The 20,575-nt window shown below is 47.0% G+C and overlaps 1 protein-coding gene across 1 annotated transcript; it reads right to left on the bottom strand.

Annotated features, from left to right (window-relative positions):
- Positions 1–7,186: 7,186 nt before the first annotated feature.
- Positions 7,187–18,717, bottom strand: DEF8 (differentially expressed in FDCP 8 homolog). The gene is made up of 12 exons (XM_063438781.1): positions 18,643–18,717; positions 13,128–13,250; positions 12,865–12,962; positions 11,769–11,918; positions 11,535–11,676; positions 10,743–10,907; positions 10,507–10,634; positions 10,134–10,247; positions 9,693–9,773; positions 9,384–9,524; positions 9,152–9,261; positions 7,187–8,393 (listed from the first exon to the last, which is right to left on the bottom strand). Exons 2-12 carry the CDS (start codon positions 13,237–13,239, stop codon positions 8,297–8,299), a joined length of 1,338 nt encoding a protein of 445 aa, XP_063294851.1. The 5' UTR covers positions 13,240–13,250; positions 18,643–18,717; the 3' UTR covers positions 7,187–8,296.
- Positions 18,718–20,575: the final 1,858 nt, after the last annotated feature.

Here is a 20,575-nt window from a genome sequence, read left to right as displayed (position 1 = left end):
ACACCCAAGATCTTCCAAATAGGTGTCTTCCAGACCATCTCGCGCTATACGTGCATTTTTGGCAACTAAAGCCTTTGGAGAAGAAGGTACGCGCACACTTTCACACAAAATGTCCTTGTCCGATCCTTCCAGACAAAGTAAGTGTCACCCCGGAGTTTGATACCACAATAGTGGTCTTCATGGCACGGACGGGACAAAACCCTCGTAAGGGATATAAAAAGGGCTGAAGTCTACACAGGATAAACTCGTGGACATGTTGGGTCCACTGGCAAAGATCCTATACTATGGAGATCTCGCTCTCTCACGCAACACCCCACTGGATCCAAACGATATTCGAGAATGGGCTCCGAAAGTCATCTGTATGCTGCGTAACACGAACGCGGCTCTATGCACTGAACGACATAAGGTCTTGGATCTGGGGAAGAGAGAACTAGGACCATTGGCAAATGGTTTATTATTTGGTGAACCTTTCATCGCTGAACTTAAAATATGTGAACCTCTTCACCACTCTCAACAAAGCCCAGTCATCATTGAGACAAGTGTTTCACCCTAACCTTGTCAGGGGTTCCCCTCCTTTGCATGTGGCAGCAACCCCACAGGTCGCTCATAGATGAAGAGATCCGTGCCCGGTTCACCTAAGGAGCAGTCCAAGTCACTCCGGACATGACAGGTTTCTTCAGCAATATATTCGTGGCCAAGGAAAAGACAGGAGACTACAGACGAGTCATCAATTTACGTCACCTGAACGACTTTGTAGTATACCGCCATTTCAAAATGGAAGGTATTCATCTTTTAAGAGATCTCCTACTGGCCAACGACTGGTTCACTCGTCTAGATCTAAAGGACGCCTATCTCTCCTTCCCCGTGGCACCAGAAAGCAGACTGTTCCTGAGATTCATCTGGCAGGACAGTCCTTGTCAATTCACATGTCTGCCATTCAAACTCAGCTCGGCACCATGTTTCTTATCCAAGCTTCTGAAACCGGTAATGGCTCACCTACGATCCCAAGGTATCCGTTGTCTGGTCTACCTGGACGACATTGATCTTTTACGATTCCATCTCCAGACTGCACTCATAGATGGAATTCATTGTGTACTTTCTGGAATCCCTGGGATTCATTGTGAACAAGGAGAAATCAGCTCTAATGCCTTCTCAGGTGATACAATTCCTGGGATTCGAGATCGACTCGACCGAATGTGCCCTTCGCTTACCCAAAAAATCAAAGCCATTCGCAGAGAAATCAGGCGTATTCTAAGCAAGGACTTCATCCCTCTACGAATCCTGGTATCCTCATCCATCCAGGTGATTTTTCTAGATCCGCTACACTACAGTGCTATGCAACGAGTGAAAGCCCAATTATTTATGGACAGGTCACTCTTACGACCATTGGATACCAGTAACACCCAAAGTAAGGACTGAACTCCACTGGTGGTTACTTTAAATGCAGATGTGGAATGGCAGAGCGATTTTCGAACTCATGCCGGATTTCATAGTGGACTCAGACGCATGTCTATAGGGATGGAGTACCCACTACGCACACGCTTCCACAGGTGGACAATGGGCCGTGGACCGAAGAGGAGACAAATCTCTACATAAACTGTCTGGAACTGATCACAGGCTCGTTCGCGATTCGCAGTCTGGCCAAAGATGTCTCGAATTGTTGCATGCCCTTCCGCATGGGCAACATATCGGCGGTTCAATACATAAACCGCTTGGGTGGAACTCGATCTCGGGACCTTATGGAGGCAACAAAGGACATATACCGATTCTGCTTACCCCGCAACATCACTCTACGAGCAGAGTACTTACCAAGAATCAACAATCTCATGGCGGACTGGAGACTGAACGTCTTGATATTTAGCACACTGAGGACAGATGCTAGGATAAATGTGAGGAGGTATGTCTACTAAATATCTAAAAAAAAATAGGGCTATAAGATTAGCCACTTAAATATGGACACAAATGGAATGAATGCACTTGGATGTAAAAGGCTACTAAATTCTATAAAAGTTATTCTAATAATATTGCAACATAGTATTACATGAAGTTAACATTCATTACCAATAAAGTAGCAGTGTGAGTTGGCTGGATGAGGAATGAGGGCAGCCAACAGAAAAATTGGTAGATCGCTTGATCCTTCCCTTATAACGTAAAGAACCCTTTCGTAATGCCCAAACGTAACATCAGGTCAGTGGATAACTGTGGGTTAGGCTGACTCCAACGGACACTCCAGATGCCTCAGAATGTAAACACCGTACAATCTTATTAGACCTCGAAGGGGTCTGAGTTGAATAAATAAGAGTTTGTCCATGGAAAAAACTCCTCTCGCCCAATGATCTCCTATCACTGTGGTCCCCATAGGAGCTTAACAATAAGACTGAAAGGACTTCCCAACCAGCCCACCAACTAATACTAAACACTATGATACCCCCAGCATGATTCTAAACTAACAGCCCAAATCACCATCTCCATATAACTATAAAAACCAAGCCCAATTCAACAAACATCAAGAAAACTCCCGACGTGCGTTTCGGCGCCACAATAGTGCACCTTCATCCGGGGCAAATGCCCCTTACTAAGCAGTATTTAAATACCGGCGCCTGTATTGTAGTCCCGCCCCACTTAAGAGTTCCTCCAATCGGAATGAGATGGGGCGTGGAGAATACTTGACGCACTCCGCTTTGTATCACGGGGAGTTCGCTAGGATTGAACAGAACTATCACCTATTGCTTTCACACTTTCTTGATTTTTGTTGAATTTGATTCAATTAGGCTTGGTTTTTATAGGTATATGGAGATGGTGATACAGCTTAATGCATGGTATACAGCTTATTGTATAGTATACAGCTTAATGTATCGCATACAGCTTAATGTATTATATACAGCTTAATGTACGGTAGACAGCTTATTGTATAGCATACAGCTTAATGTATAGTATACAGCTTAATGTACAGTAGACAGCTTAATGTACAGTGTGCAGCTTATTGTACGCCTATAGACTGTAAGCTCGTTTGAGCAGGGTCCTCTTCAACCTATCGTTCCTATAAGTTTTCTTGTAATTGTCCTATTTATAGTTAAATCCCCCCTCTCATAATATTCTAAAGCACTACGGAATCTGTTGGCGCTATATAAATGTCGATAATAATAATGATAATAATGTACGGTATCCAGCTTAATGTAGTTGTTTTGGGAACTATATCCTGTCCCTGCAGTGTTAGCACGGTCTGTTGGGAGTGGACACTTTGCACAGTCTGAGCTTTCTATGGTCATGCTATGTCTTCAAATATCAAGTCCGTTAGTTACGAGCAAGATCACAATATGAAAACTCCAGTCGACAAAGGCCTTAATTTATAAAATTAGATAAGCTTTTCAACTTAATATTTTTGGGTAAACATTTAAAATGTAATGTAATGTATTTGATACCTTAGAGAGAGTTCAGAGAAGGGCTACTAAACTGGTTCATGGATTGCAGGATAAAACTTACCAGGAAAGGAGGAGACCATATTTAAAAGAAGAAAAACTACCACAACAAGAGGACATAGTCTTAAAGTAGAAGGACACAGGTTTAACCCCTTAAGGACCAAACTTCTGGAATAAAAGGGAATCATGACATGTCACACATGTCATGTGTCCTTAAGGGGTTAAAAATAATATCCGGAAGTATTACTTTACTGAGAGGGTAGTGGATGCATGGAATAGCCTTCCAGCTGAAGTGGTAGAGGTTAACACAGTAAAGGAGTTTAAGCATGCGTGGGATAGGCATAAGGCTATCCTAACTATAAGATAAAGCCAGGGACTAATGAAAGTATTTAGAAAATTGGGCAGACTAGATGGGCCGAATGGTTCTTATCTGCCGTCACATTCTATGTTTCTATGTAAATATATTTTAAAAATTTTATATATTAATTTTATTTTATATGATATATTTTTTGATATCTTTATATTTTGGGGAAAAACATTTAAAGAAGCACTATAGGGTCAGGAATTCAAATGTATGACTGACCCTACAGTGTTAAAAACACCATTTAGGTGGCATGCTCCCCCTACAAGGTAAGAGAACGTGCAGCACTGACTCAGGAAGCACCAGGAGGAGTGGCGGCCACTAGAGGTGCCATTAGGCTGTAATGTAAACACTGCCTTTTCTCTAGAAACAGTGTGTACAGCAAAAAGCCTGGACTGACTATTCTCACCAGAACAAATACAATAAGCGGCACACTATACTAACTGTACACTGTGGTGTCCCTTTAAAGTTAAATCATTTGAGGAGCTTATCCAAAAATATCAAAACTAGGCCAAAGTTGGAATTCAGCTACCATTTAGGAGTTTGAAAAGGAATTTACATTCTGACACAGCCCCAGAGATCTCCGTAAACTCAGGTTTAGTGGGCATATCCCAATCCACCCACTTTTAAAATCTTCAGGAACACAAACTCGTTTTCCTGGCACTATAGTAATGGCTCCCCTCCCGCCGGGCTGAAGTAGGAGGAAGGGGTTAAACACCTACCTTTCTCCAACGCCGGGCTCCCTCGGCGCCGGGGACTCTCCTCCCTCTTCGGCTGAATGCGCATGCGCGCAATCAGTCCATAGGAAAGCATTCTCAATGGTTTCCTATGGAAGCTGGCGTCTTCTCACTGTGAAAATCACAGTGAGAAGCGCCTCTAGCGGCTGTCAATGAGACGGCCACTAGAGGCTGGATTAACCCTAAAGTAAACATAGCAGTTACTCTTTACAGCAGGGAGGGTTAACCCTAGATGGACCTGGCACCCAGACCACTTCATTGAGCTGAAGTGGTCTGGGTGCCTATAGTGGTCCTTTAAACAATTCCTTTTTTTATTATACCAGCCATAACATATCTTTGGTCCTGAGGAATTAAAGCTTTTTTTCATTTTATTTTAGTATTGATCCTACCCCAACCCTTAAACAACAAAACATTAACATGATTAATTTAAGCAACTTTATTTGTAGTTTTATAAGGCAATAAAAACAATACATTTATTACATGAAATAATATGTACACAGGTCTCATGTTACATTATAAATAAGCAATTATAAATAAAGGGTTGACTTGCTGTCCAGAATTTAAGACCTAAGTCATGACACTGCATATAATTCCCAAGACACATGTACATCTAATAATAGCGATTCTCGAATTATCTCAGGAGTTGAAGTACTTTTTGTCCAGTATTTACAATGACAAGCCTTGATCTGCGCATTGGCAAAAGTATACTATATAGTTCGAGCAATGAATGAAAAACAAAAAACAAAAAAACAAACACAATTTTCATCCCATGGGGGAAAACAAATAAAAAAAATCAGGTCAGGATTGATGGAATAATACACTCGTCTCATGCCAAAGTTGCTCAATTTCTAACCGGTTTTCCGGTCAGTGACTTCAGTGGGGTATGGGCTTAAGAGCTTTCCTTAGGGACAAACAAGACAGCCGAGTAAGCTGGGTCCATGTTGCAAAGACAAGATTGTGTCTGGTTTCAGCGATCACTCCCAAGGCAACCATTTGCCTTGACCAACCTATAGAGGCTTTGTGAATCGACTCTAAGGATGGTGGGATTTGAAGTTCAGTATTCCCTTATGGTCTAAGTATTGGCTTCCTGTGCTACACATTTTCATAGTATTCACTATTTAAATGACAGTCACAATATTTGACATTGTTAAAATCAAACAGCATTAAAAAAAATAAGCCAACAGAGGACAATATGACCCGCTAGACTTTAGGAATTAAAGGTTATTAATGAATGAGCTCTTTATAAAGCTTCGTGGCATACCTGTAGGTAAATCCCCCCATTCTCGACCTGTCTAAAGATAATCGGTTTGCGCTCCCTTAATAGTTCTTCAAAGGCTAGAAAACAATAGAAATCTCTAACTCCAGGGGATAATACATAAAGTGCAAAGAAAGATTCTAATAGGAGCAATACGTAGAATATTTAGTGGGTTTATTCACAATGACATTTCACTATTTTGGTCAAACTAGCAACGGTGGTAAAAATCTCTAATTCTGTGACCCAGCTCTGGCTGTGAAATCGCCTGAATAGGGAATAAACCCATCGCAAATCGACAAACTATAAAGACATCATTTACAGTCTGTGGGTGAGACGAAAAATACGTTGTTTCAGAATAACAGATGTCGCTCCTTTTCTCTTGGTGCCTCTTTACCAAACATCAATTTATCTGATATTTACTTTCACAAGATACAAAAAGATGAAGTTAAAAGGAAGAACTTTGTAACTTCCACATTTATCGTCAAAAAAACTTTACTTCTCATTTCTTAAAGCCTGCGGATGATTTCAGAAATCCATTGTCCATTGTCTGCTTAATAATTAGTGCCAGGTTTCCCCCCAGTGTTAGGAAAAAATCAGCTATTTACGTCTTTAACTCCCATCATCCCGAGTCCCAACAAACATTAGCAGAGGATATTGGGAGACATAATTCTACCATAAGATCTGCCTGCTGAGTACTTCAATTTTTAGCATCTTAAAGGACAAGTTTAAGGACAATGTTTCTTACGTTTACTGAAATGTAAATGATATTTTCTTTTAACTTCTGTATTTTATTTTTTTAGAAAATGTCACTTTTTATCTGGCTGAGCGGCCATATTGGGTCAGACTCTACGGTTAACTGACCAACTGCTGCTCAAGCTAACTTGCTGCGGCTGTGATTGCTGTGTGTGAACCTGCAGCAGCAGCAAGTTAGGTGGAGCGGCAGTAGAGTCTGACCCAATATGGCCACTTAGCCAGATAAAAAGTTACATTTTATTAAAAACTAAATAAATAATCAACATACATCATTTAAAGAATATAATTAATTTTCAGTTAACTTTAAAAAAAAAAAAAAGAAAAGTGAAAATTTAACAGCTGTTGTCCTTTAAGTCAAATTATGTAAAATTAACACAATTAATTTCTCCTCTGCATAAATGAATGTTCTTATACTGTTTTAGCGAAATCATCAAAACATTACCCTGCAAGGAGCAGGATTAATACTGACCATATGGGAAGTAGATCACCACTTGAATAATGGGTTATGTCAGACATATTTTAATATTTGGTATAATTATCCCTACAGTTAGAGTCTTCATTGATAATTAGTAGCAGTCTTTCAGATACATTTCTTATCTGCCAATATATTCCGTGTAGCACTGCTACTGAGATCAGAGCACTAACACTCCCTCAACTATAGCAGCGTGTTATTTACCTGGGGGAGGGGTGTTTATAGCATTCACATGCTTCACGTAACATCAGGTGACTACAATCCTTTAGCTTTATTGATGTTTTTCAAGAATGAAACGTCTGGCAAGAACGGCTCCACATTGCACATTTCCCAAAAGGAAAATCAGAGAGCTGAACTATATTTCCCTTAAAGATTGAATGCACAGGAAGATGCTTAGCTCTCTCAAAGCATAAATAAAGAGGGAAACCAGGATTGGTGAAAATATTGCAGCCTCTTCCTGGTCTCTGTATGGCTCATTGCTGATGCAACAGGTACTACGGATCTGCTGCAAATATAGGACATTCAAAGGGTATTTTAATTTTCATGATTTGTTTTTTCAATATTGTAATACATTATCTCTACAATGCATTAAAAGGGGGAATCAAACACATCCTAGACTGTCACATTAAGTGCTTAAAATATCGCTTATGCTCTCTTTTAGCTAAGCAGATACCCAAAGAGTATATACATGTTCCACAGTCACCAAAGTCCAGAATCTGGGGTTCTTAGTAAATCTCAGCCAGAGACAGTCAACTTATTGTATCACATCCTGCAACCCCCAGGATGCTCAAAAGCATCAACCAACACCACCCATTATACATTACAGCCATGGGAGATGGTTCTAGAACAACCACGGGCTACCAATTGCCCACATTTGTTTTAATCGGTTTCGACACAGTATAAAACAAGAACATCCAATGACGGGTATGTAAGGCACCTCAAGACGTGTGTACAGGAGAGGACCATCTGCAATGCCCAGTCTTTGATACAGTTTGAGAAAGCCTGACGTCTCCTTAAAAATGTGCAAAACTGGGTGCGAGGCTTGGCAGGCGACCATTGTGCATTAGTCCAGAATGCATTGCTGTCATCCCAGGCACATATAACGGGAGGCTTGAGGTGTAAAACGTAGCACAATCAGCAGTCTCTTCATGTCTGTATGTACAAATCTTTTTGTGAGGCTCGAACTGCCATGTACTGCGTCTAGATGGCAGCGGTAATAAGAGCTGTACACTCCACTGGCAAGCACAGACATTTCTGGAGAAATTAAGATGTCTCTGCGTGTCACAGATAAAGTGTCATTCATTGCCACGACTCCTCTCCAGGACCCTGTTCCTGCTTTCGGAGATTGAGCCTCATGCACCGGGGGCAGCTCGTGGAGTTATCATAATAGCAGTCCCTGCAGGAAAGATAGACAGACTTTATTTACAACGTGTTTCAGGTGGAAGATTTCACACATGCTACACACTGAAAGAAATGGCTGGAGTCCATCAGGTTAAGCTGTTCACACATCCCTGTTACTGTGTTTAAGATAAAATTAAAAACATTGTTTAGAAAAATTAACTAGAAGACATTTCTAGGTGGGGGTGTAAGGTGTGTGATGCCGGCATGCTATGTGGGCAGACAATAGATTTTACATTCGCTACTCCTCAGGAAAGGGCATTTTCCCAGTACGTGCAGTGTTTTAAAATGGAACTCGGCACATACAGACTCAAAGCACTATGACCATCTCAAACCAGTAAGTAGGAATGGTGTTTAAAGTAACCCTTTAATGTCCATGTTAACTATTACCACTCTAAACAGCCTGGTTAGCAAATCTGATGAATTATCCGTTTAGGTAGAGAATTACACAACTTTAGTGTTTTCCCTGAAATGAATACCATACTCAACTGTTAATTACTGGAAATGTGATTTTATAGCAAGTTCTGAGCCACACAAGTGGATTCAGTATGCTGAAGGTTTTCTATTTTTTCATTAATATTGTGTCTATTATTGTTTAAATTGGACGACTGACTGTCACCTATTTTACATAAATAATCATCGGAAGATGACCTCTTCTAATCTCAGAGACGGTTGTGAAGGGACCAGGCCTGTACCAGCAGATATCAGGGGCGCCATCAGTTTACCCACGCTGCATACAGTCTGCCGCGGCCGTACCTGTGGAACACAGCAGCACAGTCCTGGCAGACAGACGTGTGACTATCGAATGGAAAAAGTATGTCTCCTTCCTTGCACAGCTCACACACAAAGCCTTTGGCCTGACATCGCTGAAAGACAAGTAGAGAATTACAAACATCAGAGTGCATCTACCAACCAATCAGGTTTCGATACTTTGCACCCTTACATTCATTAACTACAACCGAGCCATAATCACTCCTAGACGCCTCACCTCACAGTCCAGCTTGATGTGCTTGGCAAACATGGTGTGGATCTCTGTGAGAGAAAGACTCAAACGGCCGCTGCTCATGTCCAGGAGATCCTGCAGGGAGTACATGTCATCGTTCTCCACGAAGTGCTGTCGATCCTGAAGCTGCAGAAACAGTCCGAGTGAGTATGGGTACAAAGACCGTAATCCCACAGAGTCGCCACAGAGAACCGACACAGCAATTCTCCTCATATTTTGATTTTATAGAGTACCGCTTCCAGGATAGACAATTAGATATGCCAATTCATTTGCCCCCCTGCTCTCTCCACGTACCTGCAGCAGTAGCCGAGCCTCCATTGCTTCTTTGCATGTGATAAAGTAAGGCTTCATAACAAGAATGTCCTGCCGCAATTTCTACCGGGTGACATAGTGAGCGTTAGAATAAAGATCAGGCGATCAAATACAAAATTAAACAAGTAACACATTTAAAATGAATAAATTAAAACAGCCTCTCCCAGAGGCACCATGTACGACTCTCCAGGGTTTTACAGTATTAAGAATACATAGAGAGAATCGGTAAAGGCAGACAGGGAGATGAGGAACGCTGACCACCTGTGGCCACGTTTAGTCTTAGTAAAATCAGAGTTGGGCAGGTAAATTGCAGGGTTTTTTAAATCTTGGCCAATTTACACCAGCAGACTGTTCAGTGAACTCACTAAGCACTGGGGAAATAAAATCTATTGTGTTATATTTAAAGGAGAAGTAACATCTCACCCTTATCTCCACTAGTTCCTCCACATAGTTAAACAGCAGAGGGTTGACTTCTCGTAGTTTGAGGACAGGCCGGCTCACCATGAGGGCAAGATAACGCATACTGCAGCGGGAAACCTGCACAGGAGAGAGACAATGGCGGTGACTGATTTGTGACAACACCCATGGGTTACCGTTAAATTGTATAAAACGATAGAAACATTTCAGGAAGCAACCGGGAGGGGGGCATGCTATATCCCACTGCCTGCTGAGCTTCTCATTCCATAGCTCAGACCAAATTGTTACCTCCACTGGAATGGTAACAGTTAATGGCTATACCCTAAGGAGTTAGAACTGGATTGCGAATCACAAGTCTTATTACCCTCAGCCAGGTTACCTTGCGTGGCTCAAAGTCCCAGTTGTGAATGACTCTGGCTGGGATGACAGCAAGATCATTCCAATGGCAGTTGCTGCAGTAATATTGGCCAGTGTAATCGCATTGCCGTGCTTCGTTTGGTGCTGCCCCTGTGTCCAAACAAAATAGAAGAAGGTCACACCACCTGAAACAGACCTGTTCTATGGAAATCGATGTTCTGTGCAGCCAGACACGTTGATGGCCAGTAGGTGACTCACGTAAAGCGATGGGTGCTCGGCATTCTGCACAGCGGTAATCCTGGCTGTCCAGCCCCGTCTCTGGGCAGATGGATAACTCGTACTCAGACTGATGGCTGACCTTCGATCTAACGCAGGGTTTAGTGATAAGATTTAGGCATTTGCTATGACAGCGATAGTAACACCCTGTGAAAAAGGAAAAACACTGGTCAGTCTGCAGAAATTCGAACTCATTTGGGAACATGACAGAAGCAGGATGGTGTCTGTGTGGGTGATAGTGTGAGCATGGACCTGCTCTGTCATGTAAGACGATGCCTCCCTGTACAATTAAACTGGCAGCACTCTCGCACACACATTACAACAAGTGAATGGAGAACCTCACAGGTACACGGTGCATGTATGAGTTCATTCTTAGCAGCAGTAGAGCATATGGCGGTGAGGAACGGGCAGATGTATTGCACTTCAAGGTAAATCCAGGGGTTCCTCTGAAAGGCATGTCAATGGAAAAAAGGCTAACTATCTGGGTTAACTCACCGACACACCACAACCTCATTAGCTAGGCCACCTGACTTCAAGCAGGGATATCAACTACAATGTAACCATAAGAGTACAAGTGGGATTTGGGGCAATTCTATTAGTTCAATAAACTTTCAGCTTTAGGTCGACTGCAAATCCCATAGTCCTCTGGCAGCCACAGCAACAACTGCTGGAACGGAACGACTAACCTCAGTGGATTGACTGCTGTAACGTGGAGATGGACCTAACACTGTCCGCATTACATATGTCCATGAGGTGTGGGAGCGCAGAGCTCACCTGTGCAGGTGTACCAGGTATGGATCAAGCCCCAGATAAAGGTGTTGCACTTATCACACACTTGTTTTACACTCTTGCTCTTTTCCTTGTAGAATCGGTGCTCCAGCAATATCCGCAGGTTGGGTTCGTTTTCGTGGGGATCCTAGGACAGAGAGCACGAGGTCATGGAGGGGCGGGAAGCAGTAAATCAAGGAATAGACGGGTCTCTGCTCGGTCCTTACTCCTGATACTCACTTTCAGTTCCTGCAGCTTGAGCCGGAGGTGGATGAGTCTGATCACTGCGTCCTTCTGCTGGTCAGAGTTCTCCGGCAGCTCCAGGATGACCTGCTTACATTCCTCTATAGCCTGACGCAGCTGCTGAATGTCAGACGCCAGGAAGAGACCCTGCAATGGGCGCACAATGTATGACTGGTCTGAAAACAAAACTATCACATCAGCAACCCCAAATTCAAATACAATCACCCCAAAATGGTTACTTACCTTTATTTCATTACATTGTCTAAATCCTTCTTTATTGGCCAAATGAAGGGTAATAAAAGATCAGTGGACTGTATGAATCAGTATGATTTTAAAGGTATATGTATATACGTGTGACATCTTTATATATTTAAAAAAGACAAATACATTTATATATCTAAAAACAACTTGCAAAACCTGCAGCCCTTGATAACCCTCCCCTTCTAACCCCGCACAGATTTTCTGTGGCTGTCCAATCACAGATTCCCAATGCAGCTCAATGAGAAGTCCTTGCAAGGCAGGTGCTCTGGGCAATTGCTGCCTCTTGAGTTTAGCTCCACTGAGCTAAACCACCAGGAAGTAACAGGAGCTGTCTGCTGTATATGACCCTGCAGTGAGATAATTCCCCAAACAGGGCAATCCTCTGTGCTGGCGCTAACATGCTTGCTTAATTACCAGCACATTAGTGTCAATGCGTCCCATACCTCCCTCCGTCAAGAGAACATACCAGGGAAGGGGTTCTCCTGCTCTCCCTGTCACTCACTCGTCGGCACTACAACCTGTGAGCCACCATCACACAGTTGTAATGCTGAGAATTTGATTGACAGGTGATGGAAGGACCGAACTTTTAAAGAGCTTTAAATTAAAATCTACACATTTGCTCGTATTTCTGCACGCACAATGTATAGATAGAATGTAAAAACCTATTGAACTAATTTAACATGTTATCCATATGATGAGGACCCTCCACCTACATTTTGCAATCAGAAAGGACGTTCCCCCCAATTTGTGGCACCTGATAATCACTTCAAAATGGATTTTTTCCTCTTCTTTTGGATAAACAGCAATAATATAGAATGGAGTCCATGCTCACCACAGGTCGCGAGAAATGATCCTCCGATACGCCGAGATCCATGACGCGTTCCGGGCAGTGGAATTCTGGTTCACAACGCGGAGAGCCTGGAGGTGAATCTGAGAATGGAAAGAGGGAAGAGTTAAAAAAAGTAATACTGGGCGAAGAATCTCCCTGAGGGGCTCAATCGAGATATAGACTGGTTGGGAGCCCATTCTAATGGTGGACTGTATATATGGCACTTAACTATAAGGTTTATTCACCTCCATGTCTCTGACACTAACCCTTGGATGCCAAATCGTCTCCGTCCTCCCGGGAGGATTTCTCTTCCCTCGGTTTATTAAAAGGGTTAAGATGACTCTGACGGAACCGAGCCAGTTTGTCATTGTATTCCATATCCAGTCACCCTGCAAAGTAAGGTAGCAAGAGATCTATGGGGTGTACGAGGGAGAACAATGAAATCAGGAAATTTAAAGGGGTTTCTTTGAATATTGCATACTGGGCATTATTCTTTATGTCCCCAAAATATACTGAAAAGAAGTTTTACAATAAGCTGTACTTACAGTAATCCTGTGGTGCTCAGCACGGCCCCCCATGTGAAGTCACGGGAGCCGTGGGGGAGTCCTATCGCAGGTTTCTCACAGAGAAGCCTTTGACTTGACGATTTAACTGGCTCAGAGTGCATGCGCACGCTCTGAGTCGGCTAAGGGAGGGTTAAAGGAACAGAGGGGTAAAAGGAAGGCAGGAGAAAAGAAATAATCAAAGGGCATAGGGAGGCGGTAGGGCTGCAATAATGGAGAGAGGGAAGTAGGAAGGGACACGAACCTCCCTTGCAGAGAAAGTCTGTCACCAGCGTGCAGTGAGCATTGACAACAGACGTAAAATATGCACAGAATTGACATTAGGCAGGCTCAGACAGCGCTGGGTTTATATCTAATGTAATTACATGATATCAGGACAGGCTCAGACAGCGCTGGGTTTATATCTAATGTAATTACATGATATCAGGACAGGCTCAGACAGCGCTGGGTTTATATCTAATGTAATTACATGATATCAGGACAGGCTCAGACAGCGCTGGGTTTATATCTAATGTAATGACATGATATCAGGACAGGCTCAGACAGCGCTGGGTTTATATCTAATGTAATGACATGATATCAGGACAGGCTCAGACAGTGCTGGGTTTATATCTTATGTAATGACATGATATCAGGACAGGCTCAGACAGCACTGGGTTTATATCTAATGTAATGACCACATGATATCAGGACAGGCTCAGACAGCGCTAGGTTTATATCTAATGTAATGACATATCAGGACAGGCTCAGACAGTGCTGGGTTTATATCTAATGTAAGGACCACATGATATCAGGACAGGCTCAGACAGCGCTGGGTTTATATCTAATGTAATTACATGTTATCAGGACAGGCTCAGACAGCACTGGGTTTTAAATCTAAGGTAATGACATGATATCAGGACAGGCTCAGACAGCACTGGGTTTATATCTAATGTAATGACATGATATCAGGACAGGCTCAGACAGTGCTGGGTTTATATCTAATGTAATGACATGATATCAGGACAGGCTCAGACAGCGCTGGGTTTATATCTAATGTAATGACATGATATCAGGACAGGCTCAGACAGCACTGGGTTTATATCTAATGTAATTACATGATATCAGGACAGGCTCAGACAGCGCTGGGTTTATATCTAATGTAATGACATGATATCAGGACAGGCTCAGACAGCGCTGGGTTTATATCTAATGTAATGACATGATATCAGGACAGGCTCAGACAGCGCTGGGTTTATATCTAATGTAATGACATGATATCAGGACAGGCTCAGACAGCGCTGGGTTTATATCTAATGTAATTACATGTTATCAGGACAGGCTCAGACAGCGCTGGGTTTATATCTAATGTAATGACATGATATCAGGACAGGCTCAGACAGCGCTGGGTTTATATCTAATGTAATGACATGATATCAGGACAGGCTCAGACAGCGCTGGGTTTATATCTAATGTAATTACATGTTATCAGGACAGGCTCAGACAGCGCTGGGTTTATATCTAATGTAATGACATGATATCAGGACAGGCTCAGACAGCGCTGGGTTTATATCTAATGTAATGACATGATATCAGGACAGGCTCAGACAGCGCTGGGTTTATATCTAATGTAATGACATGATATCAGGACAGGCTCAGACAGCGCTGGGTTTATATCTAATGTAATGACATGATATCAGGACAGGCTCAGACAGTGCTGGGTTTATATCTAATGTAATTACATGTTATCAGGACAGGCTCAGACAGCACTGGTTTTTAAATCTAAGGTAATTACATGATATCAGGACAGGCTCAGACAGCACTGGGTTTATATCTAATGTAATGACATGATATCAGGACAGGCTCAGACAGTGCTGGGTTTATATCTAATGTAATGACATGATATCAGGACAGGCTCAGACAGCACTGGGTTTATATCTAATGTAATGACCACATGATATCAGGACAGGCTCAGACAGCGCTAGGTTTATATCTAATGTAATGACATATCAGGACAGGCTCAGACAGTGCTGGGTTTATATCTAATGTAAGGACCACATGATATCAGGACAGGCTCAGACAGCACTGGGTTTATATCTAATGTAATTACATGTTATCAGGACAGGCTCAGACAGCACTGGGTTTATATCTAATGTAATTACATGTTATCAGGACAGGCTCAGACAGCACTGGGTTTTAAATCTAAGGTAATGACATGATATCAGGACAGGCTCAGACAGCACTGGGTTTATATCTAATGTAATGACATGATATCAGGACAGGCTCAGACAGTGCTGGGTTTATATCTAATGTAATGACATGATATCAGGACAGGCTCAGACAGTGCTGGGTTTATATCTAATGTAATGACCACATGATATCAGGACAGGCTCAGACAGCGCTGGGTTTATATCTAATGTAATGACATATCAGGACAGGCTCAGACAGTGCTGGGTTTATATCTAATGTAATGACCACATGATATCAGGACAGGCTCAGACAGCACTGGGTTTATATCTAATGTAATGACCACATGATATCAGGACAGGCTCAGACAGCGCTGGGTTTAAATCTAATGTAATGACCACATGATATCAGGACAGGCGCAGGCAGCACTGGGTTTATATCTAATGTAACAATTGGACGTGATCAGGACAGACTCAGACAGCGCTAATATACATATAGGCAGGAAACAACCCTGATCTACATATGGGTGGGGGGACGACGACCCTGATATACATATAGGGGGGGGCACAGATATACATATAGGCTGTTGGTTTGGTGGCAGTGCTGTCAGTTGGGGGGGGCAGTGCTGTCAGTTAGGGGGGCAGTGCTGTCAGTTAGGGGGGGCAGTGCTGTCAGTTAGGGGGGGCAGTGCTGTCAGTTAGGGGGGGCAGTGCTGTCAGTTAGGGGGGGCAATGCTGTCAGTTAGGGGGGGCAATGCTGTCAGTTAGGGGGGGCAATGCTGTCAGTTAGGGGGGGGGCAGTGCTGTCAGTTAGGGGGGGAAGTGCTGTCAGTTAGGGGGGGGAGTGCTGTCAGTTAGGGGGGGCAGTGCTGTCAGTTAGGGGGGGCAGTGCTGTCAGTTAAGGGGGGGGCAGTGCTGTCAGTTAAGGGGGGTGGCAGTGCTGTTAGTTAAGGGGGGTGGCAGTGCTGTCAGCTAGGGGGGCAGTGCTATAAATGGGGGGGTAGTGCTGTCGTAGGGGGGGCAATGCTGTCGGTTGGGGGGGCAGTGCTGTCAGTTAGGGGGGGGCCTTGCTGTCAGTTAGGGGGGGCCTTGCTGTCAGTTAGGGGGGGGGGGCAGTGCTGTCAGTTTGGGGGGCAGTGCTGTCAGTTTGGGGGGGGTAGTGCTGTCAGTTAGGGGGTCAGTGCTGTTAGTTAGGGGGGCAGTTCTGTCAGTTAGGGGGGGCAGTGCTGTCAGTTAGGGGGGGCAGTGCTGTCAGTTAGGGGGGGCAGTGCTGTCAGTTAGGGGGGGCAGTGCTGTCAGTTAGGGGGGGCAGTTCTGTCAGTGGGCAGTGTTGGCAGTGGGGGGAAGTGCTGTCAGTTTGGGGGGGCAGTGCTGGCAGTGGGGGGGGCAGTGCTGGCAGTTAGGGGGGAAGTGCTGGCAGTTAGGGGGGAAAGTGCTGGCAGTTAGGGGGGAAAGTGCTGGCAGTTAGGGGGGGAAAGTGCTGGCAGTTAGGGGGGGAAAGTGCTGGCAGTTAGGGGGGGGGAGTGCTGGCAGTTAGGGGGGGAAGTGCTGGCAGTTAGGGGGGGGAGTGCTGTCAGTTGGGGGGGGCAGTGCTGTCAGTGGGCAGTGTTGGCAGTGGGGGGAAGTGCTGTCAGTTTGGGGGGGCAGTGCTGGCAGTGGGGGGGGGGGCAGTGCTGGCAGTTAGGGGGGAAGTGCTGGCAATTAGGGGGGAAGTGCTGGCAATTAGGGGGGAAGTGCTGGCAATTAGGGGGGAAGTGCTGGCAATTAGGGGGGAAGTGCTGGCAGTTAGGGGGGGAAGTGCTGGCAGTTAGGGGGGGAAGTGCTGGCAGTTAGGGGGGGAAGTGCTGGCAGTTTGGGGGGCAGTGCTGTCAGTTGGGGGGGGCAGTGCTGTCAGTTTGGGGGGGCAGTGCTGTCAGTTTGGGGGGGCAGTGCTGTCAGTTTGGGGGGGCAGTGCTGTCAGTTTGGGGGGGGGGCAGTGCTGTCAGTTGGGGGGGGCAGTGCTGGCAGTTTGGGGGGGGCAGTGCTGGCAGTTTGGGGGGGGGCAGTGCTGGCAGTTTGGGGGGGGGGCAGTGCTGGCAGTTTGGGGGGGCAGTGCTGGCAGTTAGGGGGGAAAGTGCTGGCAGTGGGCAGTGCTGTCAGTTTGGGGGGCAGTGCTGTCAGTTTGGGGGGGGCAGTGCTGTCAGTTTGGGGGGGCAGTGCTGTCAGTTTGGGGGGGGCAGTGCTGTCAGTTTGGGGGGGCAGTGCTGTCAGTTTGGGGGGGGCAGTGCTGTCAGTTTGGGGGGGGGCAGTGCTGTCAGTTTGGGGGGCAGTGCTGTCAGTTGGGGGGGGCAGTGCTGGCAGTTTGGGGGGGGCAGTGCTGGCAGTTTGGGGGGGGCAGTGCTGGCAGTTTGGGGGGGGCAGTGCTGGCAGTTTGGGGGGGGCAGTGCTGGAAGTTTGGGGGGGGCAGTGCTGGAAGTTTGGGGGGGCAGTGCTGGCAGTTGGGGGGGGCAGTGCTGGCAGTTGGGGGGGGCAGTGCTGGAAGTTTGGGGGGGCAGTGCTGGCAGTTTGGGGGGGCAGTGCTGGCAGTTTGGGGGGGCAGTGCTGGCAGTTAGGGGGGGGGCAGTGCTGGCAGTTAGGGGGGGCAGTGCTGGCAGTTAGGGGGGCAGTGCTGTCAGTTAAGGGGGTGGCAGTGCTGTCAGTTAGGGGGGGCAGTGCTGTCAGTTAGGGGGGCAGTGCTGTCAGTTAGGGGTGGCAGTGCTGTCATTTAGGGGGGTAGTGCTGTCAGTTGGGGGGCAGTGCTGTCGGTTGGGGGGGCAGTGCTGTCGGTTAGGGGGGACAGTGCTGTCAGTTAGGGGGGGTCAGTGCTGTCAGTTAGGGGGGGTCAGTGCTGTTAGTTAGGGGGGGCAGTTCTGTCAGTTAGGGGGGGCAGTGCTGGCAGTGGGGGGGGGGGGGCAGTGCTGGCTGTTAGGGGGGCAGTGCTGGCTGTTAGGGGGGCAGTGCTGGCTGTTAGGGGGGGCAGTGCTGGCTGTTAGGGGGGGCAGTGCTGTCGGTAGGTGGTCCAGGCGGGTACTTACCTCGGCATGTCCTGCTATCCCTGTGCTGGCCGGACAAGGAGCCGCCTCTCCCGGGCACTCACCGCTCCTCTCCCCGGCCTCCAGCGGTCACACGGCCCTTCCTGTTACCGGGTACATGAACCCTCCTCCCCGGGCTCCAGCTCGCCCTCTGCCGGACACTTTACCGAACTACAAACACATACCGTGTCCACGTACAACGCCCTCTAACATGGACACAGAGTGTCACCTTATTATTAATTCATTTATTGGGGGAGAGAGAGAGGGGTCTACACTGTATTAGTGCAATATACTGGGACTCACTGTACCAGGGGGGGACTGGGCATGCTCTGTCACTGTACCAGGGGGGGGACTGGGCATTCTCTGTCACTGTACCGGGGGGGGGGGGGGGGGGACTGGGCATCCTCTGTCACTGTACCAGGGGGGGGGGGACTGGGCATGCTCTGTCACTGTACCAGGGGGGGACTGGGCATGCTCTGTCACTGTACCAGGGGGGGACTGGGCATTCTCTGTCACTGTACCAGGGGGGGGGGCATCCTCTGTCACTGTACCAGAGGGGACTGGGCATGCTCTGTCACTGTACCGGGGGGGACTGGGCATGCTCTGTCACTGTACCAGGGGGGACTGGGCATTCTCTGTCACTGTACCAGGGGGGGGGGGCATCCTCTGTCACTGTACCAGGGGGGACTGGTCATTCTCTTTCAATCTACCAGGAGGAGACTGGGCATTCTCTGTCACTGTAGGGGGGGGGGGCATCCTCTGTCACTGTACGGGGGGGGGGGGGACTGGGCATTCTCTGTCACTGTACCAGGGGGGCTGGGCATGCTCTGTCACTGTACGGGGGGGGGGGGCATCCTCTGTCACTGTACCAGGGGGGGACTGGGCATTCTCTGTCACTGTACCGGGGGGGGGGGGGGACTGGGCATGCTCTGTCACTGTACCAGGGGGGGGGGACTGGGCATGCTCTGTCACTGTACCAGGGGGGGACTGGGCATTCTCTGTCACTGTACCGGGGGGGGGGGGGCATCCTCTGTCACTGTACCAGGGGGGACTGGGCATGCTCTGTCACTGTACCAGGGGGGGACTGGGCATGCTCTGTCACTGTACCAGGGGGGGACTGGGCATTCTCTGTCACTGTACCAGGGGGGGGGGGCATCCTCTGTCACTGTACCAGGGGGGACTGGTCATTCTCTTTCAATCTACCAGGAGGAGACTGGGCATTCTCTGTCACTGTAGGGGGGGGGGCCATCCTCTGTCACTGTACGGGGGGGGGACTGGGCATTCTCTGTCACTGTACCAGGGGGGCTGGGCATGCTCTGTCACTGTACGGGGGGGGGGGGCATCCTCTGTCACTGTACCAGGGGGGGGACTGGGCATTCTCTGTCACTGTACCGGGGGGGGGGGGACTGGGCATCCTCTGTCACTGTACCAGGGGGGGGGGACTGGGCATGCTCTGTCACTGTACCAGGGGGGGACTGGGCATGCTCTGTCACTGTACCAGGGGGGGACTGGGCATTCTCTGTCACTGTACCAGGGGGGGGGCATCCTCTGTCACTGTACCAGGGGGGACTGGGCATGCTCTGTCACTGTACCAGGGGGGGACTGGGCATGCTCTGTCACTGTACCAGGGGGGGACTGGGCATCCTCTGTCACTGTACCAGGGAGGACTGGGCATGCTCTGTCACTGTACCAGGGGGGGACTGGGCATGCTCTGTCACTGTACCAGGGGGGACTGGGCATTCTCTGTCACTGTACCAGGGGGGGGGGGCATCCTCTGTCACTGTACCAGGGGGGACTGGTCATTCTCTTTCAATCTACCAGGAGGAGACTGGGCATTCTCTGTCACTGTAGGGGGGGGGGCATCCTCTGTCACTGTACGGGGGGGGGGGGACTGGGCATTCTCTGTCACTGTACCAGGGGGGCTGGGCATGCTCTG

This window comes from Pelobates fuscus, chromosome 12 (genome assembly GCF_036172605.1).
Source record: "Pelobates fuscus isolate aPelFus1 chromosome 12, aPelFus1.pri, whole genome shotgun sequence".
NCBI lineage: Eukaryota > Metazoa > Chordata > Amphibia > Anura > Pelobatidae > Pelobates > Pelobates fuscus.
The sequence above is the reverse complement of the archived record's forward strand: the minus strand, read 5'-3'. Positions and strand labels throughout refer to the sequence as shown.

Bases quoted from the DNA above. Each gene is read 5' to 3' on its own strand.
- DEF8 (XM_063438781.1), bottom strand. From the start codon at position 13,239: ATGGAATACAATGACAAACTGGCTCGGTTCCGTCAGAGTCATCTTAAC. The intron at 10,635-10,742 runs GTGAGTCACCTA...GTTTGGACACAG, and splicing joins CCGAGCACCCATCGCTTTAC to GGGCAGCACCAAACGAAGCA. The intron at 8,394-9,151 runs GTACGGCCGCGG...TCTTTCCTGCAG, and splicing joins TGTGCTGCTGTGTTCCACAG to GGACTGCTATTATGATAACT.